Genomic DNA, 27,447 nt, shown 5'->3' with positions numbered 1-27,447 from the left:
AAAATTTGTTAATTCGTTAATGCAATTTTCGCTATTCGGTGTGTTCCGGATTCAAAACCTTCAAAAATGAAGGGATAAACTCGATTAAAAATTTTCAAACCTGGGATGCCCTGAATTTTGAAAATGACGAATTTTTAAACTTTTTTTTGCCATCACTTTTTCTACATATGTACTTACTTTGAAGAAATCGTTATCGTTTCTGGTAAATTTCTGAGTTAATTTTTCATCGTTACTCAGAGTGGGAGGCAAAAAGTCGATCATATTTATATCGAGTATAAAACCAGGATAGATACCTATCTATGCCTCCGGTATCTGGCTTGTATTTTATACGATTTCTTTTCGTTTCTGCTTGTCGTGCTCGGAAAACTGTTTGAGCGTATTTGGCTGAAAAAATTAAGAATAGGTTGAATATACGTTGGATTATTTTTTTCCTCGTATTAACAGAACCATAAAAATCATAAAATCCAATATAATAAAAGAGTGTAAGATCACAGTACATAATTACAAAATTTAGATAAAAAATAAAACCAGATTCGCTTGGTTCGGCAGCTGATGCTTCGTGTAAAACAGCAAATAGGAATAAAACGAAAGCTGGGTTTATCCAACTTGAAGAATTCATTTTTTAAATGTGTGCGAAAAGATATCGATGTCGTGTATTCAGCGCAGCTTGCAATGTTCCGGAATTCGGATCAACGTATAACGTCAAAGAAGCACACGATTCGAATTATTACGTTAATTTTTCACCATATTCTTTTTGATTTTCTCAAGTTTCATCGATGAATATGCGTTGTCTAACCTTGAAAATATGAATAAAGCTGTCGTTTTGCGTTTATTGTGTTTATTTTAAGCTCGAAATAAATGAAAATTTATTCACAAAGTAGGTAACCTGGCCCTTGATCGGTCTTGCCCTGCGAGTGGTCTTTCTGTCAATTCTGTCTAACCAATTTTAGTAGAGGAGAAGGTACAAATATGGACCCCCTCTAGCTTTTTGGCTTTAAAGGGTAGAAAAAAATTACCAAAAATTTTTTTTGAATATACCATTTGAAAGGCCAAAGACTCTAGTATATTGTGTAAAAAAAAATTTTTTTTGTTGAAAACTCACGGAGAAATTTGAAATTTAGAAAAGTGACATAAAGTGGTACAAATATGGACTCGGGTACAAATATGGACCCCCTCAAAAAATGAATAAATATTTCAGAAAATTGTACAAAAATTTATTTGAAGATGTTTTTCGATGCTTTGAACTTGTCGTCTTTTCTCGGTATTCCAAAAACCATTGAATCAAAATTAGATGAAAAAAAATTTAGGGGTCCATATTTATACCCATGCAAAAAATTGGCCAAGTTTATGAAAAATGAAAAAATCATGGTCCCATTTTCGACACTTTGGACTTGCCTTCTTTGTTAATATGTAACACTTTTCTCGACATTCTAAAAAATATTGAATCAAAATTAGGTAAAAAAATTTAGGGGTCCATATTTATACCCATGCAAAAAATCAGCTTAGTTTATGAAAAATGAAAAAAATTATGAAAATCAGTTGAAGTAAAGACAAATATGAAAGTATATTTTGAAAGTACTCATTGTAAGCTACTTACTTCGCTAATAATTTTTTTTTCCGAACTTTATTTTGAAGTTGATGAATTACCGAATGAAAAACTTGTAAAATTTTCCATTGGGAAGAAAATAATGCCAAAAAAAAAAAAAAAACAATTGCTGATGAGAGACACCTAAGTAACGAGCGTCTCGAGAGCAAATATGTGCAACCAATCAGAAGCGAGTTAGTTTTTATCTGTTGTCTCTCTTTCATCCGTTGTAATCCGTTGTTTACGTTTTTGGACTTGTATTTTATTTCGTGATGGTATATTTGTATATTTCTGTGTTCCAACGTCGTTTTTTCGTCATACATGTGTATAAATCATCACATTACAAATAACAAATGAATCAATGTAACATAACTTTACTAAATCGTAAACGTTAAATTATTAAACGATATTAAAGCTGTACATAAGTACTTAACTAGTATCAAAACGTAAAAGTAAGTATTTCGAATTCTCATTTGAAGATGATACACAAACACTTAACGATCATCTTTATTGAGAATTCGAAATGACACAAGGTGTATTAGCCATATCGTCACAAGCACATGCACATAACGATCATCTTTTTTGAGAATTCGAACAACACGTTTTGAATTTTGATACTAGTAGATATTAATAATTGTTTAACATTTGGTAAAGTTATGTTTCATTGATTCATTTGTTATACGTAATGTGATGATTTATACACCTGTATGACGAAAAAACGACGTTGGAAAATATATTTTTCTTAAAGAAAAATATAGAAATATACGAATATACCATCATAAAATAAAATACCAAGTCCAAAACGTAAACAACGGATGAAAGAGAGACAACAGATAAAAACTAACTCGCTTCTGATTGGTTGCACATATTTGCTCTCGAGACGCTCGTCCCAAACATGCATGGATCCGAAATAAGTACTTGGATCATCGATACTATAATTTTTAGTACCCAGCATGACCGTAGCGCTAGTAGTTGTACACTAAACCATGGGGGGGTCCATATTTGTACCTGGGTCCATAATTGTACCTTCTCCTCTACATATTATTATTCTGTGTAGGAGATACTTCTGCCATCATTAATTATTGGAGTTTATTTTTTATGACAATCGGATGCCTGGTTTTCATAGCCACGATCGTGTGCATTGTGCTGGTGAGTTGACATGGTAAAAATTTGTAAATGAACTTACCAATGCAATGTTTCGTAATAATTGCATACCTATACTATTTCAAATTTACAATTTACAATTATTATTTTATTTTTTTAAAGGAAAAACGCACAGCAATGCTATTGTTGATCGTGACCATGTTAATTATAACGCTCAGCTTTTTCGTCACCATTTATGCGTTATTTCGATTGAATTTTGATATTGGTTTGAGAAATGAGTTGGTTCAAATAGCAGTTAAAACATACGATCCAAAAATCTTCGAAGAAAAAAAAAAGGAATTGTTACTTGTAGTAGACTTTGCACTTCAGATTTGGATAATTCAACAGAATGTGAAATTAATCGTCGGTGCATGTAAGTACCTACCTAATTTTTAATATTATTTATCTAAGATTAACATTCACCTACCTATAATTTATTACTTTGATTTTGTATGGAAATCTTGATCACTTCAGACCTTTCTGGATGAGTCTTTTGTTTTTTTTTTTTCAAGAAAAGTAGAATTGAAGAAGAAACAGAAACAAAAACTATAATTTATCAAGTATCTACCATATCTATTGTGTCAAAAAACTTTCATTCAGTTTGCAATTTTCTCAAGTTGTCAAGAAATATAAGGCGAGTAGGTAAATGAGGAAATTTCGCTGATCAAATCGAATCTTTCTGATTAGATTATAAGCTTCACAAAATTGGGAATAATGAAGCATCAACTGAGAATGATTGAAAAAGTTTCGCCAATTTTTGTTTCAAGTAGATATTTACTTACCTATTTCATCGTATTGGATTTTTTAATACCTAATTAAGGACTCTGTAGATGGGAAACCAACATTTCTTGGAGGATCAAGAGAGATCTTCTGTTGGAAAGAGGGTTAAGTATTCAACAGAATACTGCTGCAAAAATTAATAACTTTCAAATTACATTTATTAGATTGTATTTTCTGTTTTTATCTCGACTTTGGAGGCTCTCGCTTCTGTTTTCAGATTAAAGGGGGGATGGGTGAAATTTTTACCATCAGGGCCGTCATATTTATGTAGATAGAGTAACTTGTTCACCTTTAATGTCTATTAATTTTTTATTTTTCATTTCAGTGTTCAAAGTGTACTCATTGTTGGTGTTCTACAGTCATATAGTCGAATTACAAGATATATTTGTTGGAAGGGCGTTTGCGATAAAACCCACAGAAGCCTAATTACACCTGCCTACTTAATCTCTACCTACTCTAAGTACGAAGATGAGCTTTCAAAAACATATTAATTTTTTTTTAAATCAGCGTTACCGCATTGAGAATGTAAAACTTTTTAACTTTTGTAAACTTTCAGTTTTTATTTATTATTTTTTTAATAAAAATTCACTGATGAAAAAATGCACGTTTGTACTACTGCTAGTTAGTTTTTTATTTCATTTTTATTATCATCAAATAAGTATCAGGTCACAGTTAAAGTAAAATTCCCAAATGTCGTATCCTTCAAGATTCTTTTCTGACATGCAGCTTGAAAAGCCATAGACGGCACTGACCTACTTACTTGGCTTCAAAATCATCAATCGAGTAGAAAGAATTTAACATTCGCTGAACACCTCATCAAAAAATAAATTGTCGAGTCCCATGCACAGAAGCAGGTACAACAGTCTCAAAACTTCAATTTTGTATCAATTCCGTTCCAAATAAAAATGAAAATAATTACTTAACGTATAAAACAAGAAGTGAAATTGATAGAGTGATACTGGTAATGATCGGGGTAAGTTGATGTAGGTGAGAAAGACTATCTGGTGGGTTTATATGTAGGGTGGTTGCAGGTTAGATGCCGGTGCGGGTTAGATGCTGGTGTGGTCACCAATCGCTCCCTATCAACTCTTTCTGAAAACTGATTAGCACAGATTATACCTTAAGGTGAACATAGTTTGTGTTAAAGTTTTGATCTGTGACGGTTATTGTTAACCTGGTTTGATATGCGAATGAAAAAATTTATGTAGCTAAAACCAGTGATACTTTTTTCACGTAATTTTTGAAACGCATTTTTTCTCCAGAAAAAGTGTTTCAAAACTGCATGTAAGTATCTCACGCATAAGTATATACCTTGAACTAACATATTCAAGCAAATATACAAAAATTTGTTTCAATTCTGGTATGAAAATTGACCTTGCAATCTGACCCATCATTTTGGGATAGATGCCGGTTTTTGTGATCCGGATAGATGCCCATAGTAATTAAATGGGAGTGAGGAAGGTGAATTTTTTTTTTGTTAATACTGCGGCAAAAAGTCCAAAAATGATGGTTTTTAAATATTTTCAACTGGCGTGGTCAATTTTTGGAATTACATTCATTTTTAACACATATTGTCAATTCTCAAAAACACCTTTTTTATTTTTTGATTAATTAAACTTCCATTGTGAATTTTTGATGTTCATTATATTTATTGTGCATGAAATAAAAGAATTTCATTGAATTCAATCTTCCAGGAGCCTTTTTTGGGGGGGTTTTGGGTAGTGGCATCTATCCCTCACCAAATGGGCATCTAACCCGCACTGGGGGGATAGATGCCAGTAGGCGAGGGTTAGATGCCGGTCAAAAAGTGACCTTGTTTTCTTTTCAAATTGCAAAAAAACTACTAGATAAAAAAAATTACGCTTTTAGTATAATATGGAGGAATAATTGCTCTAACGATTCGCACAAATTTGAAATCATTTTGATGAAAATTATGGCAGTGAGGCTCGAAAAACCGCGACACACCGGCATCTAACCCCCGACTATGGGCATCTAACCCGCAACCACCCTAATAATACTTACTAGGTACCTATGGATTTTCTGATAAATATTCCTAAGGGATTATTTTCGTGCACCATGCTAGCTCAATAGGTGCTTGTACTGATCGTTACAAATACCCTTTATACACATACAATTTCTTATTATCGTGTGGAAATAAAACACGAGACAATTGTTTTGTAAATTGTATTATATGATATAAAACAATTGCGTACTTGTATTAATTATGGGGTTCGAAGTCATAATTAATTTAAAATAGGTATTAATGACCTAATGCTACACTATACTAGTAGTTAAGCAGATTTTGTAGTTATTTCTCGAAAAGTTAGTTAAAACTTGAAAAAGATTAAGCATATCAAATAAAGGGGATGATTCATTTTACCTTAATTTGATCGGGCGAACGCAACCCAGACAGGATTTAGGATACTTACATCTCCTGCCTCAACATTGTACACGTTCCCTGCTTGTCGGGGTGCTACTCAAACTAAGCATGTTGCAGGGTATTGGTGGTAGATACACTTTGCCAGTGGTCGAATTCCTCAAGATCCGGATCGAATTGAGGTATTCTCCAAAATTTCATCAATCAATCGACATAACGTGATTAATGTTAAAATACAAAACATACCTATTAACCTCGCAGTGGGTTACATCAAAAAGCTAGCGGATTAGATCCTTAAGGGATTCATCGGCGATAATTACTGAGGGTAGGAACCAAACATCGAATTAGCACTCGTGATTACCGAAACGAAGCACAGAACCATCCTTAAGGGGGCTCATACTTAGTAAGAGAATTTACGTTAACATTGTACTTTTTTGGAAAAATATTATAAGTCCAGCCTGTGAAGCAGACTGTCAGAGATTCGTTCTATGAACTTATTAACAATCTAAAAGAACCCAAGAGAATAATTATGGTCTGTGGTCTGTGCAATGGGTTATATACCTAGTCGAAAGTTCAAGGGTATGTATCCGAGCTTGGAGCGACCTACGCTCGGACGTATTTGTACACGTTACCTTGGGCCCCAGAAATGTAGGAGAAGTACGTTAAACTTCTTTGAAAGAGGGGTTACGATATAACCTCCGACGAGAGGTTATTGTCCTACCTCTCTACGCAGTTAAGGCATATCTGCTCCTTACAAAATGGCGATTCTCATCATGCAGTATCAAGCGTAAAATGGTCAAATTTCAGAAAAATTTGCCCGAGAACGATCGAAAAATGCGAGCTTGTGACTAGAAAAAAAATTACCAAAGTTGTAAGTCCGAATAAATACCTTGTTGAGGTGAATTATGAAGAAAGTCTTTTTTGATCAAGAGACCAAACACTGTTCAGAAGAAGAAAAATCACATAGATTTGAAAAAAAGTTGCATCAAAAAAAGAGTACCAGTACCAGAAAGATTTGATGAATTCTCAGTTTTTCCGTATAAAATGCAATCAATAACCCACAGAAAATACGCAGAATAAGTATCAACACATGAATTGCATTTTTCATTTATTTATGTCGGTAAAAAGCATAGGTATTACATTATTTATGCTGTATGTCACGCAGTTTTCCTGTGTTTTTCCATTATGATCATTTCTGAAACAAATGAGAAATAATTACTCACGGTTTCTTCAGGAGTAAGGTAGGTAACATCTCAGGACTCGTCATGAAAGCGAATAAAAAAATCCGTTGGTTATTGAATAGGTAACTATTTTGAAATTAGCGAGGTCAGAGATGCGAATCTGGTCTCATCAGCATAGTAATTTGGTAGGTCTAGGTACAAGTACCTCCAAAAAGTATAAACTTTTCAGAGTATTGAGAATCATTTTATAATGTGAAGAATGACCATACACTTTGAAGCGACCGATAAACGTGGAGTACTGACAATATAGAAGTAAGTATCCTTAAATATACCATCGTAACAAATTTTGGAGCAGATGAAAGAGGACTGATAAAGAATTCCAAAACACACTACCAACTAAAATTTCAGACGCTGGAATTCAGTTTTAGATTTTTGGGGAATTTTTGAAAACTCAAATTTGTACCAAAAAATAGGAAAAAATCTAATTTTCACCAAAAAATTGAGCTTGAAAACTGAAATTTGGTTTGTGCCCTATTTTCAATGATTGGAGTCGATTGTTGATGATTGTTTTCTTATCATTCACAGCGCCTTCTGCAGCCTTATTTTAGGATGGTCCAGTAAAAAAAAAAAAAAACGCGGCAAGTAAAATGAAGTGCAGCACTTCAACTAAAATTTCAGACGCTGAAATTCAGTTTTCGATTTTTGGGTAATTTTTAAAAACTCAAATTTGTAGGTACCAAAAAATGGGGAAAAAATTTTTTACCTAATTGATCTTGAAAACTTAAATTTGGTTTGTGCCCTATCTTTGATGCTTGGCGATTGTTGATGATTGTTTTCTTATTGTTCACAGAGCCTTCAACCAGATTTTAGGAATGTCCAGTTTAAAAAAAAAAAAAAAAAAAAAACCGCTACAAGTACGTAAAATGAAGTGCATCACATCACATAAGCTCGGATTTACCATCTTTTTGACTAAATTCATACAATTAAGGTGTCTTTTTCAAAATATTTTGGTTCAATTCTGAAATTTTCTTTAGTAAAACTGATGGATTACAATCTGAACTCGTCGTTCATTTTAATTGAAGTGGTCGAGGCACTCAAATTGATTTTTGTTTATGTGACTCATAGATCGGAAAGAGGATCCATGTAATTATTTTCGTAAGTCAAGAGGGTGGAAAATGGAAATTTGTTAACAGGCAGTACCTAGGTATTTTTTTCCTATTAGGCCAAAATGAAATGATATTTCAAAAATAGTCGATTGACAAAGCTCGTTCTCGACGGTTCTGCTCTGAAAGAATGAATGCAATTGTAGGTATCTACCTGTTTTAATAATTTGCATCGTCCGACTTCGGATACAACGGGCCGAGCAAAGCTTCATCTGAGCGACCATCAGCAGAAACCAGAGCATCTGAAAAATAAAAAACATTCAAAATATGTGTGCATTATGCAATGCTATATTAATTCCTGATCAAATGGTGATGAAGTTTCGATTTCGATCACGAATTATCTGTAAATGGACCTCATTTAGATCTTGAATATGCATTGAACGAAAATTTAATGAAAATCGCTGACTATAGAAATTAGAAAAAAATTAAATAATTCGCGTTTCTGAAACTGTCCAGGTGTCCATCTTACCTTTCATAACAACAAGGTGCAATACTGAAATGAAATAATGAAGTAACTATATTATTAATCGTTGGATATTCTTATTTGAAATAAAAATGATTAAAAGCATCTATTGCAATACACAATTTTTTGGGGATTGCAAAATGTTGTTTTTAATTCAAAATGATGGAAAAGTTACTTACCAGCTACTAAAAACACAAAGAATATGACTTTCACAGAGAACATTGTAAAGTTCAGCCGACAGCTACTTCTAACCAAAATGTAGGACTAATCGTATATTCAAATAATAATAAACACATCGAGAAATAAACGGAAATATATTCGTTATAAAAGTATAAAAATATCATCAATCAAGAATATCATCGAAGTCGCGTCTATAAACTAAATCAACGAGGTAGTAAACAGGAGAGCACCCGGATAAGAAGAACAGCCAGGTAAGTATCGCATCGTAGCTGAGATTACTCCCAGTACTGCCAACGCCAACACACCCCTTTAATCTTAGCGGAGAGGCGGAGATCAATAACGTACATCGTAAACATAGGAACTATCGTCTTCGAATTAATAATGGCCTGAAATACAAAAATTATGTTACATATTGAGCAGACAGCTGCAATGTTCTTGAAATCGACCTGAGGCAAGAGCTTTCGTGAGGGCATCAGCCGGCTGATCTTCCGACTTAACGAATCTCAAAATAATCTTGTTACCCTTGACAAAATCTCTAACTATGTGATAATTGAGTTTAGCTATATGCCTGAGCTTGGGAGCTCCAGTTGTTTTAGCGATAGCGAGAGCAGGCTGACAATCACTATGAATGAGAGCTGGTCCATGTCTATTCTTCGTTAAACGTTCTAATAAATCTACCGTAATGACAGCATCCTTCGAACACATGGATAGAGCGAAATATTCCGCTTCAGCTGAGGAACCCGCTGGTACCGACTGTTTTCTCGTACGCCAAACAACCGGATCACCGTACGCTCGCACAAAATAGCCTGTAATAGAGCAACCTTCTTCTCCAGTCCCTAACGACGCATCGGTGTACGCATCTACAAATACACCTTCTTTCTTAATCACCCCTCTATAAGTTAGCCCTAGCTCTGCCGTTCCTTTCAGATACTGAAGAATTCTCTGAGCACGTTCCCAGTCTTCGGGCTGAGGATTACTTTGATGTTGACATAGCACATTCGTAGCGAACATAATATCTGGTCTAGTACCGTTGGCTAGATGTAATAACGAGCCAGTAATTTCCCTAAACAAAGACTTGCCAGGCGTAGGCTTACCAGGATTCCATTCTGGTGTTTTCTTCTCTGACTTACTTTTCTTTTCACAATTTCGAGTTAAAGCTGGAGTATGAACAGCTGGCAAATTCAACGCGTTAAAGCGTTTCAACACACAATTAATAAAACTAGTTTGAGTCAAAGTCAACGTTTGATATTCTTCCGATCTAGCAATTTCCAAACCAAGAAACTTTTTAGGAGAACCTAACTCTTTTACTTGAAATTCCTCTTTTAAACGTCTAATCGTCTCAACAATCTTATCTTGACAATTACCTGTGATTAGGAAATCGTCTACATAAAGTACTAAAATTACCACCAAATGTTTCCTTCGCCAGATATACACGCATGGCTCATTTGGATGATTGGTAAACTGCATTTTCTTGGCTGCTTCATCGAACCTACGAAACCAAGTTAACGGACTAATCTTGAGTCCATACAAAGCACATTTTAAAGCACAAACCAGGCCTTCATCAACTTCCATTCCTTCAGGCGGATGCATATATACCGTAGTTTTCAATCTGCCATTAAGAAAGGCAGTAATAACATCTAATTGAATAATCGACCAACCTTCTTTATTTGCAAGCGCAAGAATTACCCTAACTGTGTGTTTACTAGCCACCGGAGAGTACACATCTCCTATATCGTACACTTCTCTATCTTTGAATCCACGTATAACCAAACGTGCCTTATATCGTATTGAAGAATCATTCTCGTTAGTTTTCCTACAAAATACCCATCTAGAATCTAAGATATTCACCCCTTTGGGCGGTACAACTAAATCCCACGCATCATTTCTTTCTAAAGACGCCATTTCATCTTCCATGGCTTTTATCCAATACTCACGATCAGTACGGTCTAAAGCTTCAGCGTAAGTCATTGGATCCTTTTCATCTTCGAGTAAGCATGCACGTAATGCTGTAACACGATCAAAAGCTAAAAACGTATCGTTAGACGAGTCATCAAAAATCACAGTTTCTTCGACGTTCTCAATGTCAAATTCATCAGAGTCATCGTTTTGACCACTAGTACTTGGGACAACATTCAATTCACCAGAAGTCTTGCTGGGTACTTCTACACTTACCTCTTCGTTGGTAGTTTCTCGTTCTACCGTGTTGTGCCAGTTAATATCAGTTTCAGTTTCGTCTGAACTAAAATCGAAAACAACATCTTTACTTTTCAATAAATCTCTATACGTAATATTTTCAATAAACTCAACATCTTTACGTTCTATAATTTTCCTCGAAGGTAACAAAATTCGATAACCACTTCTAGTATTGTTCAAAACTACACCTCTAATACCTCTTTCATCAAATTTCTCATAATCCTCTCTAGTTTTCTTCGGAATGGCCAGACAACCAAACCGGCGTATAAACGATAAATCAGGAGTTTCACCACAAAATACTTCATAAGGTGTCTTAAAACCGTTCGATTTGTGAGGAGTTCGATTGTAGATATAAACAGCCTGAGATATAGCATGGTCCCACAAGGACATTGGGATTCCCGAATCACTCAGCATCGCTGTTGTCTTTTCGCGCAAAGTCCGATTGATTCTTTCTGCAACACCATTATGAGTTGGGGTATCCGGTTCAGCTACCTCTATCTCAATCTTCTCCTGTTTCAATAACCTTCCCATCTCACCTGAATATTCGGTACCTCCGTCCGTACGTAAGTACCGTACCTTAACATCTTTTCCCAACATTCTACGCATCTCATCTAAGTACTTTCTAAAGCAGTCAGCTGCATCACTTTTATAACACATCACAAATACCATTGCGAACCTCGAGAAATCATCTATAAATGTTATCACATACCTACGTTTACCTGGGAATGATAGAGGTGTTATAGGGCCCATCACGTCAGAATGAACTCGTTGTAAAGCTATCTTACTCCGCTGACGTTTCTTCTTCGAAGGGTTCCTGTGAACCTTAGCTAACGCACAAGGTTGACAATCCATAATATCCTTACCAAAAGTTACATTTTTCAAAATCGCCATCTTCGATTTATATAGTTCAAGATAACCTAGCGAAGCGTGCGCCAATCTCGTATGCCATAGAAGACCCAAGTTTTCACGAATCGTCGGAAGCGTTGGACTTGGACCTCCTCCATCAGCATTAGCTAACATAGCCACTTCATTTGGATTACGAACACGCAGATCACTGACCCAGAACGGAGATTGAAACTGAGCTCTAATAATTATGTCACCAGAATTTCCATCTCTGATATAAAAATATAGCGAACTTCCATCAAATGTCGCACCTTGTTGTACCAGCTGCCGTAAACTCAGCAGATTTTCAGAAACTTCTGAAGAATATAAGACATTTGTAAAAGTAATTGGCTTACCTAAAGCAGTGTAAGTATGAAACTCACCTAACTCCTCTATACTCAGAACAGACTCCTGTCCTTTCTTAGCGCAATCTATTACCGCTGGTTTACTCAACTTTCTTACCTTGGAGAGAATTCGCCGCTCATTTGTCAAATGATAACTTGCCCCAGAGTCGATTATAAAATTGACTGACAGTACTGCTGTCATGAAACACTTACCCGCCGAGTTAAGGCAGTCGTCAGGATAATAATACTTCGAATTTAATTCGAAATTTCTATCGCCTCGGACCATCATAGATTTTCCACCGCTATCGCCTTTCCCTTGACCGGACCCAGATTTACCAGACTTTTCATCGGATTTACGCTCGGGGCAGTTCTTCGCAATATGATCGGTTACTTTTCTGCAGCAGTAGCAATAAGACCCATTCGTCTTGCAGTCTTTCATCGCATGACCTCTCATGTTACATTTTCGACACCTTCCATAATGGTTGCCTTCGGATGAGTTACGGTTCTGATAGGAATCTCTCGAGTCGTAATTGCGCTGATAGGAACCACGTCGATTGTCTTCACGTTCACGTCTCTCGCCACGTCGATCGTCGAATTGCTCACGTCTATCGCCACGTCGATCTCGATCATCGTATTGTTCACGTCGCTCGCCACGTCGATCGTTGTTTTGTTCACGTCTATCGCCACGTCGATTGTTTCGTAAATTTCTTCCTCTTCCATTCGAGTTCGAAGAATTGGCAGAGGCAAAATGAACCCCTGTTGAAGCCGCCGTTGAGGTTACTGCCTTGAGCTCCTTCTCAGTCGCCTCTTCGTCACATAGCCATTTTTTGATCATCTGGTAGTTGGTTTTACTCGTTCGGTTGGACATCGATATGTCGCTGCGCGCCTTCTTTATTTTATGTAACAGCATACTCTTTTTGAAATCGTCCGTCCACACCATGCCTGCTTCTTTACTTCGTTCGAATAAATCCTCCAATTGCCTGGTAAACTTCGACGGCTCGTCAATAAACGGTTCAAAACGTAAGTTCGTGATTTTCTGAAAGAGAGCTTCTCGTAAGTTCTCCGATATTGGCAGTTTCTCATTATCCAACCATTTTATGATTTCGGCCGGTTCCCTGATGTTTTCGACTAAACGCTGGTGGTGTTCGTCAAGGCGACCTACTATGAGTAAACGAGTAGTCGCTTTCCGAATGGAGTCATCGAATCTTGTATTCGGTCGCGGAACTGAAGCATCCACAATATCATTAAGTCTGCGTACTCTTAATTCGTCAAACAGCATCTGCCGCCAATTTCGGTAGCTACTTTTCTCCGTCAGCTTATAATCGATATTCGGGAACATAGAATTGAAGGTTAGCGGAGCACATCCAATATTTCCCACCGGTGGTGGCATCGGTACTGCGGAGGCACCCGTTGACATGATAGGTTGCCTTAAAGATGCGGATGTGGTGCTACTCGAAACCACATTTGCAGCAGTGGTATGTAAATTCACCAATTTATGAGCTGTCACATAACGACCAGCAGGTTTACTAAACGTTGTCACCGTAAGTCGCGGCATATCAGATGCGCTGGATGTAATTGATACTGATATCGGAACTGCCGAAGTCACTGGAACAGCAGATGTCACCGGAGGTGGTGGTGGTGGCGGCATGAAAAAGTAGTTTGGCAAATTGCCCACTAACGAAATCGGATTCGCATTCGAAATCGGATTAGAAATCTGATTACTTACTGAGCTGCTCACAGGAACACTGATTGTCGATCGCATAAAACTTTCCAGCTCAGCTTTGATACGATCCACTATAGGATTTATTATAGCCTCCATCTTGTCCGAATGAAGTTTACACAAGTACACAATCACTACCGAAATGTTAAAAAACAAGCAACGAATCGAAACCTACGCTTCTGTCTACCATGTAGGACTAATCGTATATTCAAATAATAATAAACACATCGAGAAATAAACGGAAATATATTCGTTATAAAAGTATAAAAATATCATCAATCAAGAATATCATCGAAGTCGAGTCTATAAACTAAATCAACGAGGTAGTAAACAGGAGAGCACCCGGATAAGAAGAACAGCCAGGTAAGTATCGCATCGTAGCTGAGATTACTCCCAGTACTGCCAACGCCAACACAAAATCACTTTACTCGAATGAAACTTTTTTTTTTGTGTTTTGAAAAACTGGAGGTACTTTTGACAGCGTATTAACTTTGCTACTTTAACAGTATCTCGAACACGTTCAAAGAACACTTATTATTCGTTTCTTTCAGGAGTAGGTTGTATATATAATGAAATCTAGGTAGGTAGAACCTACCTATTCAGTATGATTTCAGTTTTAAGTAGGTAGATAAATTTTTGTTGTTTCTTAATCATTTGAAAACGCAACTTTTGTATACAGTTGTTTCGTAAATCATCAGACTTGTCGAATGCTACGATGCTCTAGTGTTAGCATACCTAGCGACTAAAAATCAATCAATCGCTACCGCCGAAAAATCTGTTGTTTACCAACGTGTAACATTTGAACCTACGTAAATGTGTATTCGCAACTGGCAAAAAGAACTTCGTACGTATATTTTGTCGAATCATTACACGTAAAAAAAAATATTAGGTACCTATTGAAAAAAATCGTGATTTTTTTCGTTTTAATATGTACCTATGTACGTACTTATCCTCTTCACAACCTGTTTTAGAAAAAATGATCCAGTTCCAAAAGATTGTATTTGAGGTTTTTCAGATACCTGGGTCGTTGCCATCGAACGCCAAAACCACTGAAAGTACGAGGTCTGGCAATTAAGTTCCGGGAAGTGCTTCTGAGAGGTAGAGATACAACACTGGTGTGCTCGCAAACACATTGTTGTGTAGATTAGACCTTCCTTTAATACTGTTATAAGTTTCAAGTCGATCGGGTGAATTTTGCGGGATCTATAGCTGTTTAAAGTGAACAACTTTTAAGGTCGCGTCGCAAAACTTTAAGGGGTGACTTGAGGAGGATTCTTGAGTCAGGGAGATCAGATTTTGAGTTGGGGGAGAGGTAAATGTCTTGAAAGGTCAAACGTGATGTTAAACAAAATTAAGGAAATGTTTGAGGAAGATCAGGTGATCAAAACCTCACAAAAAGTAGGCCATGAGATTCTTGTTGCCAAGTGGCTGTGAGGAAATGTCCTCTGAGGTGAGTAAAAAAAAATGTTCAAAGGAGATTGACCTCATAAGTTGTTATTGTGGCCTTCCTTCAACTCAAAGCATCGTATTTTTACTCAATGCTCCCATTTAGAAACCTGTTTTGTGTCCCTCAGAGGTGAATTTTTCAAAATTTGAGTAGATTTTTTTGAGTCCTCCTCAAAAATGCAATGGGTGTTGATTCTCAGGTAAAAACCAACTGAGAATGAAGTAGAGGTCCCTAGGAATCAAATCTGGGGTGTAGAAATAGTGAGGAGACACTAAGATGTCTTGAGGAGGTGACCATTCCTCCAAGAAGTAATTTGCAACCCTCTTTTTCACGACGTCGTACCAAAAGTTACATTAGAAAAATACGCACCAAAAAAAACGGAACAACCTACGGCATTGAAACTTTGAACATTACTAAAGGAAGGTCCAATCTACTGGACAACGTGTTCGCGAAGACTCCAGTGTTGCATCTTCTACCTCTCAGAATGGCTTCCCGGAACTTAGTTGCCAGACTCGTATAGTCCAGTCATTTTAGCAAAATTTTTAGTCGAACCTCGAGAAATTTGGGGGCAAGCTGAATTTTACATTAATTTATTCAGATTGGTCTCTAAAACAACCCATCAAAAGTTGCACCCCGCAACTTGACCGCTACCCCCGCAAGAGGTCATTAACCTTTGCCGAAACATGTTTTTCGGCTTTATCATCGAAATGAAGGGTCCTAGAGAGAAAATGTTCGAATAAATATTATTCTACGTTAAATTTCCTATTACCATGACCAGTTCAGTTTTTCCCAAAATGACGATTTCACCCTTACTAAGGAGGGGCTAAAATTATCAATTTTATGAAAATTGTTTTAAAAAATGAAAATCGACAATTTAGAACGTGAACTCGGTTCAGGGTACACTCGAAAATATTTTGATCAAAGTTGCACACCGCAACTTGTATGCTACCCCCGCAAGAGGTCATTAACCTTTGTCAATCTACGTTTTTTGGCAATTCAACCGAAATGAAGGGTCGGAGGGGAAAAAGTGATTGAACTAAAATTGTTCTACGTTAAATTTCCTATAAGCATGACCAGTTCAGCTTTTCCCAAAATGGCGATTTCACGCTTACTCAGGGGGGGGAGAGGGGTAAAGTTGTCAATTTTATGAAAATTGTTTTTAAAAATGAGAATTGACAATTTGAAACGTGAACTCGATTCAAGGTACATTCGAAAATATTTTGACCAAAGTTGCACACCGCAACTTGTCCGTCACCCCCCCCCCCTCCCCCACAACAACCGCAAGAGGTCATTAACCTTTGTTAACCTACGTTTTTCGTAGAGATGATAAATTTCAGGAAATTTATTTTTTGGAAACTTTCAGAAACTTTCGGAAACTTTCCGGAAACTTTCTGGAAATTTATTTTTCTTCAATGAATGAGGCACCCCATACCTGTTTTTAACAAATGCCAGTTTTAAAATGTTATTGGTCAACTACAAACTGATGAATTTCCAATAATTCTGTTTTTTTCATTTATTCTCATATTTTCTGCAATAAAATGTCATTTCTGTGGTGTTTTATGAATTAAAAAATGTGACCAAGTTCAAGAATTCAATGATTACTTCACAAAAAATAAAAAACTGCACCAGAAAAATTCTAAAAGAAAAAAAAATGCAGGGATGTGAACCAAAATTTTCAACTGTAACTGGAACTGGAATAAACCAGAACATTTTCGGGGAAATAATTTTCAATTTTTTATCCAATTAGCTTTTACTGAAATCGAAACAAAAATTGGAATTGGAACCCAAATTTGAAATTTTCATTTCTCTAACCATAAGCTTGTAACCTTTGAATAAATTTGGTCAATTATGGTCCATGAAATTGCGACAATTGAGACAAATATTACCATTTTCTCTCATTAGTCATTGAATAATTTTCTTTATTTAAAAAAATTGAATAATTGATTCTTGAATCATTGACAATGCATATCTTGAACTTCTTGAAGGAAACAACTAATTATAGGTAACTATTTGTTTTTGAAAAATGTGCAGTATTTTTTTAAATTTCAAGAAATTGTCTCAAAATGGTTCATCCGCAGGTTTGTTATTGTTACATCTGTTGAAAAAATGATACCAAGTCGTGTAATATATACGCTTATTTTGAAAATTTCATCCAAAAAATGTTTTAAAAAACCAAGAAAAACATATTTTATTGTTTCAAATGCCATAATCTAGTGGTGTTTGTTTACTGTTTAGAAGAATTTCCTTATTATGAATGAAAATTCTGAACTCTGGTGAGCGTTTTGGTGAAAATTTATAAATTTCATAAATTTCCATAAAAATGGAAATTTAAAAATTTGAAAGTTTCCGGAAAATTTCCTGAAAAATTTCAAGAAAGTTTCCGTTGAAAGTTTCCTCACATCTCTAGTTTTTCGGCACCGCCGAAATGAAGGGTCGAAGCAATAAAAGTAATTGAACTAAAATTATTCTAAGTCAAATTTCCTATAAGCATGACCAGTTCAGTTGTTTGCGTAATTTTAATTTCAGCCTTACAGTGGAAGTGTTTTTTTTTTAATTTAAAATAAAATCTGCGAAAAAAATTGTGAGAAATTCAAAAAATAAATTTTCAGGTTTAAAAATCTCTAAAATTTGCGGGGAGTGTTTTGGTGTACAGTGCCTTAATGCCATCGAAGTTTCTCAAATGGATTCTGAGAGCGAGAGTGAAGATGACTGTTGTGATACAGATGACATGGAATCCGTTGCTTAAGTGCTCGCACGTGAGGTAATATTTTTTCCTGCACATTATTTATTTATAATATATCATTTCAAATTGAAAATTCACTCCCACCCCACCATAAAATACTAAAATTGCAAATTCACGAACAACTGAACTGGTCATGCTCATAGGAAATTTGACTTAGAATAATTTTAGTTCAATTACTTTTATCCCTTCGACCCTTCATTTCGGCGGTATACGGGTATAGCCGAGAAACGTAGGTTAACAAAGGTTAATGACCTCTTGCAGTGCTTGTGGGGAGGGGGTGACGGACAAGTTGCGGTGTGCAACTTTGGTCAAAATATTTTCGAATGTACCTTGAATCGAGTTCACGTTTCAAATTGTCAATTCTCATTTTTAAAAACAATTTTCATAAAATTGACAACTTTACCCCTCTCCCCCCTGAGTAAGCGTGAAATCGCCATTTTGGGAAAAGCTGAACTGGTCATGCTTATAGGAAATTTAACGTAGAACAATTTTAGTTCAATCACTTTTCCCCTCCGACCCTTCATTTCGGTTAAATTGCCAAAAACGTAGATTGACAAAGGTTAGTGACCTCTTGCGGGGGGTAGCATACAAGTTGCGGGCTGCAACTTTGGTCAAAATATTTTCGAGTGTACCCTGAACCGAGTTCACGTTCTAAATTGTCGATTTTCATTTTTTAAAACAATTTTCATGAAATTGATAATTTTAGCCCCTCCTTAGTAAGGGTGAAATCGTCATTTTGGGAAAAACTGAACTGGTCATGGTAATAGGAAATTTAACGTAGAATAATATTTATTCGAACATTTTCCCTCTAGGACCCTTCATTTCGATGATAAAGCCGAAAAACATGTTTCGGCAAAGGTTAATGACCTCTTGCGGGGGTAGCGGTCAAGTTGCGGGGTGCAACTTTTGATGGGTTGTTTTAGAGACCAATCTGAACAAATTAATGTAAAATTCAGCTTGCCCCAATTTTCTCGAGGTTCGACTAAAAATTTTGCTAAAATGACTTACGTACACAGATTTTTTTTGAATAAAAAGTTTCATATTCAATGTTTGGAAATTTTAAAAATTTGTAGGGCAAAAACGGAGAAGACGTCCGCAAATTTTTCTCAAAACTTTCAAAAATGTCTCCTAGCTTTGAGGTCCAATATTTCCCCTCCGGATGCGCCTACGAAGTCAAAATTTTTCTGAGTGGCACTCCAGCTTATAAAATGAAAATCTCCGCTGAACTTTGTCAACATCTTCTTAACATTTTTTTTCGCAGTTCACTCTAATGTAGGTACATTTACCTACATTTTGTAATTTAAAATGAGAAATGAAGTCAGTGCGATTTATTGTATTGAACTTCGACCTTCCAACTGCAAATTTTATTCATCCATTGACTCCTCGTTCACTGTGATGAAAGCTGAACATAAGTGCAAGTTCAAATCGACAATTTAAAGAAGAAGAAAAAAATGATTTTGATTCATCTCTTTTTTGCTCTCTGATAACCATGTTTTTTAGAAATCATTTTTCTGTATATTTTGATACCTACAACATACTTAGTTACATGAAAAATATTCTAAAGAACTGACAAAAGTGTGAAACAACGAGCAGCATGCGTCAGCTCAGAGATCACGTGAACCGATCGTAAATCAAACTAAAATTATTGTCTCGTAGTTTCGCTACTTGATGATCATACGTATAATTCATCTTTAAAAAATACCTACTCAATAAATCGTCATTCGTCATCGATATCGATTTTAATAAAGAGAAGTTGATTACGTAGATTGTAACCAACAGCTGAATTTTACGTTCGAACTGTGAAAAAATATGCATACTTACATACCTACAGAATAGGCAGAATAAGTATCAACACATGAATCGAATTTCGCATTTAAGTATTTATGTCGTTAGGTACATTTTATGCTAAATGTCACACAGTTTTTCTGTGTTTTTCCATTGCATTCATTTCTGAAACAAATGAAAAATAATTACTCGTGATTCTTATATACAGGAGTAACATCTCAGAACTCATCGTAATAGGGAGTAAAAAATCCACCGATTATTGAATAAAGTATTTTAAAGTTAGCAAGGCCAGAGGAGCGAATGTGGTCCCATAAGGCTAATGTGGTAGGTCTATCTTCAAAAAGTAATGACTTTTGTGACAAAGAATATTGAATCATTTCAAAGTGAAGAGCGACCGACGAAGGCTTCGAAATCCCTATACCTTCACTTAGAAATAAAAGCCACCGGGCACTACTTTTGTGTCATACTGTACAGGGTGCCCAGAAATATCGTGAACCCCTAACAAAGTTTTCTGCTAAATATTTCGGTTGGTCACAGTGAATGATACTAATGATATCACATGATTGGTTGTTAGATTGAGATGATAACATTCCACCAATCATATGCATCTATATCTATATCACGTTGCCAACCTATATTTTTAATAAAAAACTTTCTTTGGGGTTCACGATATTTCTGGGCACCCTGTAATGTACAAGTTGATAGAGTGAATTGTTCACCTTTAATGCCTATTTATTTTATTTTTTCATTTCAGTGTTCAAAGTGTACTCATTGTTGGTGTTCTACAGTCATTATAGTCGAATTACGAGATATATTTGTTGGAAGGGCGTTTGCGATAAAACCCACAGAAGCCTAATTACACCTGCCTACTTAATCTCTACCTACTCTAAGTACGAAGACGAGCTTTCAAAAACATATTAATTTTTTTAAAATCATTGTAACATTATTCTGTTACCGCATTAAGAATGTAAAATTTTTAAACTTTTGTAAGAGGGTAAATTGACTTAAAGCAGTGATTGGTAATGTGACTTACGATGGTTGCTATTGTGTTGTTTCCAAGAAATATCCCTTAGAGTATTTCTACTAAATACTCACCGGAATACCTCACATGCTCGGCTAGGGCGTGAGTAGGAAATGGTTGCTTTTACACTCTTAACATATGATCATACACACCATAAATAATAACAAGTTATACACGAGAATAATATTTAATGTGTGCAAATTAACAACACGTTACAGGTTTTACATAATCACATATTCTATGTATTTATGTACGTTAACAAGACACTTTCTTAAACTAAATATACACACGTTGGTGTTACACACTGTGGTGTAGGTTTGGATAAGTGATCTCCTCTGGCAAGGAGATCTAACTTATTCACACTGATATGTGCAAGTACTTACCCAGAGTGGCGACGAGTAGATCATCACTCCTTCTCGTCTATTAATTGGTTTCACTAATAACTAACTAAAACTAAAGCACTAAATATAACACTTAACACTCGAGAGTAAAAACTTATAATTAAATGACTGCATTAACCCATTAACCGTGAATAACATACCCGCGTGCACTCGGATACATTACTGGCGTTCTGTACTCTCGTCGCTTGGCTCGTATGGCTAGCTGACGAGAATACAACGCAGTGTTGCCTTAGTGCAACGCAGTGTTACCATGTGGGCGAGCCCTATACATACCACGTACGGCATAGTAGTATATCACATATGCCCCTCTGAGGTTTGCTCGATGGCGTAACCAGCGGAGAAAAGCACGGATAAAAACATGATATACTATGCATGTACGTGGCAGCGGAGCTGTCCCCCTGCCCCCCTGCGTTTCTACGATGAGAATGGCAGAGGCATACGGTAAAGAATAACTTAGACAAGAGAAAATAAATTAATCGACCATCAAGGCCCAGCAACAGGTTCATGTATAGGTGGTACCGCGTAATAATCAAAGAATGGTATTCAAATTTCAAATTTTGTGCTTGGTAGCCTCGCTGCATTGGATATATATATATGTAACATCTTGTATGTTACGTCCATTTTTCGAAATCGCTCACTGCGACGTCTGCAAGAAATCTGTCATTTTTTGAGGTTGATAATGCGAAAAATGGCACGTGCCTGCCGGATCGCGATTATCGATATGCAAAATAATGACACAGCGATTTCTGCAATTCTCGCAGAGGATTCGCAGGCTGGGAAACCTGTTATTATAGTATATCCTTCTTGCAGCGTTGTCCGTCTGAACATATTATAACACTTTAATTGTGTTAAAATTGGCATTTTTGATAACACAAAAGCTCGAACAACACCAACTACGAAAAGAAACTGGCTTCTTTAATTGAAGCTGTGTCATCGGTTTCGTGTGTGTCATGACTTGCAGAAAGGTAGTCATCGCTACATCTCATGCTGGAACCCGTAACCGGTTCCGTGCAAGTCATGGCATTATCAGGCAGCGTACCTGTCCTTTTCGGTAACGTCATCACCCGCGGAATCCTCCAGGACCATGCCTGATTTCTTCCAGATACGGGGTGCGTACCGTGGCAGAGTACCAATTATTAATATGTTCTTATGCGGCTCTTAAAAATGGTTCGTAAACCATGCTACCAAGTTCCTCTCAATTCCCTAGGTGTCAGCATCCCATTCGGACATACTTGCAACATCTTCTATGTTGCTTTTCGATTCCAATCGCCAAGTCGCTGGGACAAATACAACGATTTATTTTCCAGCGAATGGGCGCGTGGTCATTTTCGGTAACTTCACTACTTCGTCTTCTGCGAAACCGTAAACTGTTACTGTCCGAGTCTGTTTCTTCGAGTAACGTTACAAGTATCCGCTTGCTGACTAGGTAGGTGAGTACCGAGGCAGAGAACCGAAATAGTGCATGTCCTTTGGATGGGTTTCAATTGGTTCGACGACCAAGAGTGCTGATCAGCGGTCTTCCTGATTTGAACATGCGTATATAACACCTTGTGTGTTACAGTTCATTTTTGGCTCACATCGCCAATGATCAAGGTAACAATCGCCCTAGCAGGCGGTTCTTTTCCATTGGCAATGGAGATGGCAATACCGTGCTCTCGAACAAGCTGCATTGTGCAAGGTTGTCGGCATGGTATGCCTCCATGGCAGAGTACCAATTAATAGCATGTCCTTTTTTCAGGGTGTAAAGGGTTCGTAAACCTTGACCACTAATTTACCAATTTTTGAACTTGCTGTAATTGTGAGCCAGTTTGAATAATACCTTGCATCTACTCGACGGTAGTTGCATATACCAACACGGTAAAAATAAACTCTCCGAGCATACCAATATAACACCTAGTGTGTTACGGTCTATTTTCGGTAATATCATCTACACAGCCCAAAGGTGAAGAAGTCTTTGAGCACAAGTCTCCTCAAGATCTCGCGATTTGATGGTGACTTGTCCCAAGTTCTCAGCACCTTGGCGCGTAGACGTACCGTGGCAGAGTACCAATTATTAATATGCTCCTAGTGGAGGTGTTACGAGCGGCTTACAAAATCCGACCTGATAGTCGATTAAAGCGCATACTTCAACTGGTTGTCATCACAAGCAAGGTGACAAGGCCGAAATGAGCTTTCAGATACGATTCGACGATCGTTTTCCTATGGCTCGAAAGACTCGATCAGTTTATCGTGTGAGAACTACACCGCGGTAGTTCTAATTACCATCGCGGTAATTGTGCTCCCTGAACATTGTATCACCTCGTGGAGATACTATCTGTCATTTTTTGGTAATAACACCCAGCGTTGAAAAAATAGTGGGTGTTTACCCAGGCAGAGTACCTGTTGTCTTTTTGGTAATGGCCCAAAGTTTCCGAAAAAATCGTGCAGAATTTTAACAGCCACTTCGGTATTACCCAGGCAGAGCACCTGTTGTCGTTTTAGGTATCAACAAAACACGAGGAAAACAACGCGAATCCGTCGCTTCTTTATATCCTGCGATACCAGGGCAGAGTACCTATTAAATTAATGTTCTTCTAGGAGACTTGCGGCTTACATTTCCAACCTGAATGTCGGAGAAGGCGCTTTGCAACTGATCGTTTTATTTGAGAGGAAAGTCAGTTTATCTTTTAAAGGGACTACACCGCGGTAATCCCGAATACCATCGCGGTAATTCATTTAGCTCTCTGAACATTTGTAACGTTCTTGCGTTACGTACGAAATTGGAATTATTCACGGAGCCATCGGAACTCTGTCCAGTGGAACTCGCGCCGTCTCTGTTGGACGGGAAGCGTGATAATTCTTCATTTTAGGTCACGTTCGGATAGCGTGAGCTCGCCTCAATCTAAGACTCTAGAAAGAGAGAGGCTCGATAGGTATCGCGTATCCGATTCGTGCCTTGGCAGAGTACCTCTTATTTTAATGTTCTTGTGAGAGCGAGCGACTTACATTTCCAACCTGACTGTCGGATAATGCGCATTCAACTGACCCGTTGTTGCTTGTTGAGGGCTGCGGTCCAATAAATAAATAAATAGTTGCGTTCGACGACGCATCTTATGTCAACCAGGACAAAAAGAGTGCTCTTTAAACTTGCTACACCTGTTGTGTTGCATATATCGTTCAAAGAGACTTTGCGGCTTACAGTATCAACCTGTTTGTCGATTCATGCGCCATCTTATCCTGAGGTGGTAAAATATCAGACTGCGTGACAATCGATTCTGGCAAATCAATTCTCGAGTTTGCACGGGGTATAGAATACCAATTCAACGATTGGTGTTCACGTGAGATTACTTCGCCGAGTATTCATCACGCTTAACCAGTTGCAATATACGACGATATCGCATTAAGGGTTTGCAAAATACAAGAGAGAAAATATAAAGCAAAAAACTCTTCGAAAATGCAAACAAAGATGTTACTAATAATAAAGTCGTTTCTACCTTCGACGAGGTAGTAACGGCTTGTAGGAACTATGTACAAATTAACGAAAATTAATACTAGAACATAAAAAAGTAAAAATACAAAATAACTGACATATTAAGGTGACAAACACATCACTGGGTGAAAATTCAAACAAGAAATAATACGAAATGTTACAAAAGAGAATTAATACTAATCAAAGGAACAAAAACGACATCACCGTGATACATCAATCACAAAAAATTAAGTCTTCTAAAAGTAAATACAAAACAAAAATACAAATAACAGAAAATTCATACACGTAGGTATGTAATTTGAAAACAAAAAAAAATTAATTCTAACATGGTATTTACATAACATCCATGATGAGAATGATAAAAACAATAAAAACTTTGAAATATCTGCACGCAGGCAGACTTAACAAAGAAAAATACAAAATGCAAAAAAAAAAAAAAAATTATTTACAAAGAAAAATTTACAATGGTAGTATCGAAAAATTTGGTCATTGCGGTGCAATTCGAATGTCATCGACGTAAGTAAGCGGCGCGGTGACTCGTTCCAATAGGATCGTGAACGGATGTGCCGTCGGCGCTTCGTTGAGCGGTAGACGATTGAATTCTGTGTTGGGCTCGGGCTCATACCGCGACTGGAGTATCTCATCGACGATGGAATCGTAGCGGTTGAGGGAACGCACCGTTGGTCGTCGATGGACCTGAGTCCAGGCGATTTGTCGCTGATCGGTCGCATGTGCCGGTCCCAGGATTGGTTGAAGTTGCGGCTCGTCGTTGGCATAGCGGGTGATCTCATAATATCGCCGCTCTTCGCCGCTTGGCATTACCGTGATAATGTCGGTTACTTCCGGAGTTGGCGGCCGGCGAGTGAGAATATTCGGCTGGAACCTTTGACGACGCTCGACGGTGTCATCGTTCGGTGCGAGTAAACGTCTCAACTCTGGGTGCCACGGTGGTATAATTGGCCACGGCCGGACGGGAACTTCGTTGTTTCGGACTGGCTCGTTTAACACGTCCAACGACGGTTTTCGGAACGAGTGCCTTACCGGCATTTTCAATACGCAGACCATTTTCTCAACACTGTTGAACAAAGTTATAGTATTAGAATTGGTAGTAAAAAACTCAACAAACTACGGCGAGTTTGTAAAAAGAGAAAAGACCACCAATTCGACGATTGGGATAAAAAGGTAAATTTCGATCGGTTCCTATTAGAAGAGTTCGAAATTTAAATATATTGAAAGTTTTCAACAATTCGACGATTGTGAGCTTTCAATCTGGTAGATTTGCCAAATTAAGTCTGTGTAGAGTAACAGCAGTGCAAACCACAGTATGAAATACTCTTTGTCGAGTTCAATTGAACGAGTTGTTGTCGATACATAGAAGCAGTCATCTTGATTATGACATCTAATGCTTATGTGCGCAGTTTTTTCAGATAAGGCATACGTTACTGTGAATGCGTGCACCAATCTGTCGACAAAGCGCAATATATAATAAATCTCGTTGAAGGCACACCAGCGTTCTTGAATATTCATTATTGCTGTAATCAAAATAATTTCGACAAAGTAAATAAAAGACATTGATTCAAAATCTTGTATTCTGATATCAAAAAGTCATACAGTATAGCTTATTACTACTACGACAGTGTGTTTTGGCAAATGTAAGAGAACGAAATACGATCGAAACAAAACAAACAAAAGAAAAAAATTTTTAACTATTTATAAAGAAAACGCGAGTAGGTTTAAAGATCTTCGTCGTCTTCATCCTCCTCGTCGTCTTCACCTTCATCGTCATTTGAAGGTTCGATTGCCGGTACGCCCGTTTGCTGTACTCCTTCATCGAGGAGCGCTGCTTCGGTGCGTGGTGATACTGGCTGTTGAGATTCTTCGTCGTTGCGAGGACTCTCATTAGTCAGATCATAAGTACCAACGAGGTGTGCCGGCTCGGTTGTTTCGATCGCTTCAGTAGTGACTACGGTGGTCACTACTTGTCGAATGGTAGTGAACTCATCATTCTCGACGGAATGTAGAGTTAGAGTCGTATCCTGTACCGCTGTATCAACCTTTGTGAGTATGCGCTGCTCGGCTGACTGCGCTCCTTGAGGTAGTTCCTCCTGGGCGGAAGGATCTGCCATATTGGTAAGGTCGATTGTTTTGAGCGGTTTATCCGACTCCGTTAGCGACGTTGATCCGGTTAAGTCGACCGTTTTCACTGGTTTCTCATGCGGCGTTGATTCTGTTAAATCAAGCTTCGGCACGAGTACCTTTGGCTGAGTGCCGACTGTTCCTTCCGTCGTAGGATGTTCGGCATCAGTTTGTTTTTTCGGTTGAGACTGTGTGCCGAATACCTTTTTGAGGACTAAGTTGCGCTTAAGCGCTGCGTTTACTCGCAGCTGCTTTGCACGCTGCTGTCTCGGAATGTACGTCAGTAACGTTTGCGGTGGCGAGAGCTTAGTTTTTATCGCGCTGCGTGACTTGCGCGGTTTTGACTTAACGGCTTTGGTCGTGTCGCTTTCCGATGCAGAGGCAGAGGTCGTTGAGTCGGTAGGCTCAGGTACGCCATCGGTATTGCCGAATAT

General features: G+C 37.4%; 1 protein-coding gene across 2 annotated transcripts in view; it reads left to right on the top strand.

Annotated features, from left to right (window-relative positions):
• LOC135834611 (uncharacterized) overlaps nt 1-20,908 on the top strand; it is a 37,299-nt gene extending 16,391 nt beyond the window's left edge. Inside the window, exons 3-5 of one of the 2 annotated variants that reach the window (XM_065348535.1) lie at nt 2,643-2,734; nt 2,852-3,101; nt 20,741-20,908. In XM_065348535.1, the coding sequence (XP_065204607.1) occupies nt 2,643-2,734; nt 2,852-3,101; nt 20,741-20,907 (509 nt within the window). In that variant the 3' untranslated portion in view covers nt 20,908. Of the gene's footprint in view, nt 1-2,642; nt 2,736-2,851; nt 3,102-20,740 lie in introns of those variants that run through there. The other variant, XM_065348534.1, reaches the window with a different exon arrangement.
• The last annotated feature ends 6,539 nt before the right edge of the window (nt 20,909-27,447 follow it).

The sequence above is a fragment of the Planococcus citri genome, chromosome 2, assembly GCF_950023065.1.
Source record: "Planococcus citri chromosome 2, ihPlaCitr1.1, whole genome shotgun sequence".
NCBI classification, from domain to species: domain Eukaryota; kingdom Metazoa; phylum Arthropoda; class Insecta; order Hemiptera; family Pseudococcidae; genus Planococcus; species Planococcus citri.
This window is presented reverse-complemented; position numbering and strand designations above follow the sequence as displayed.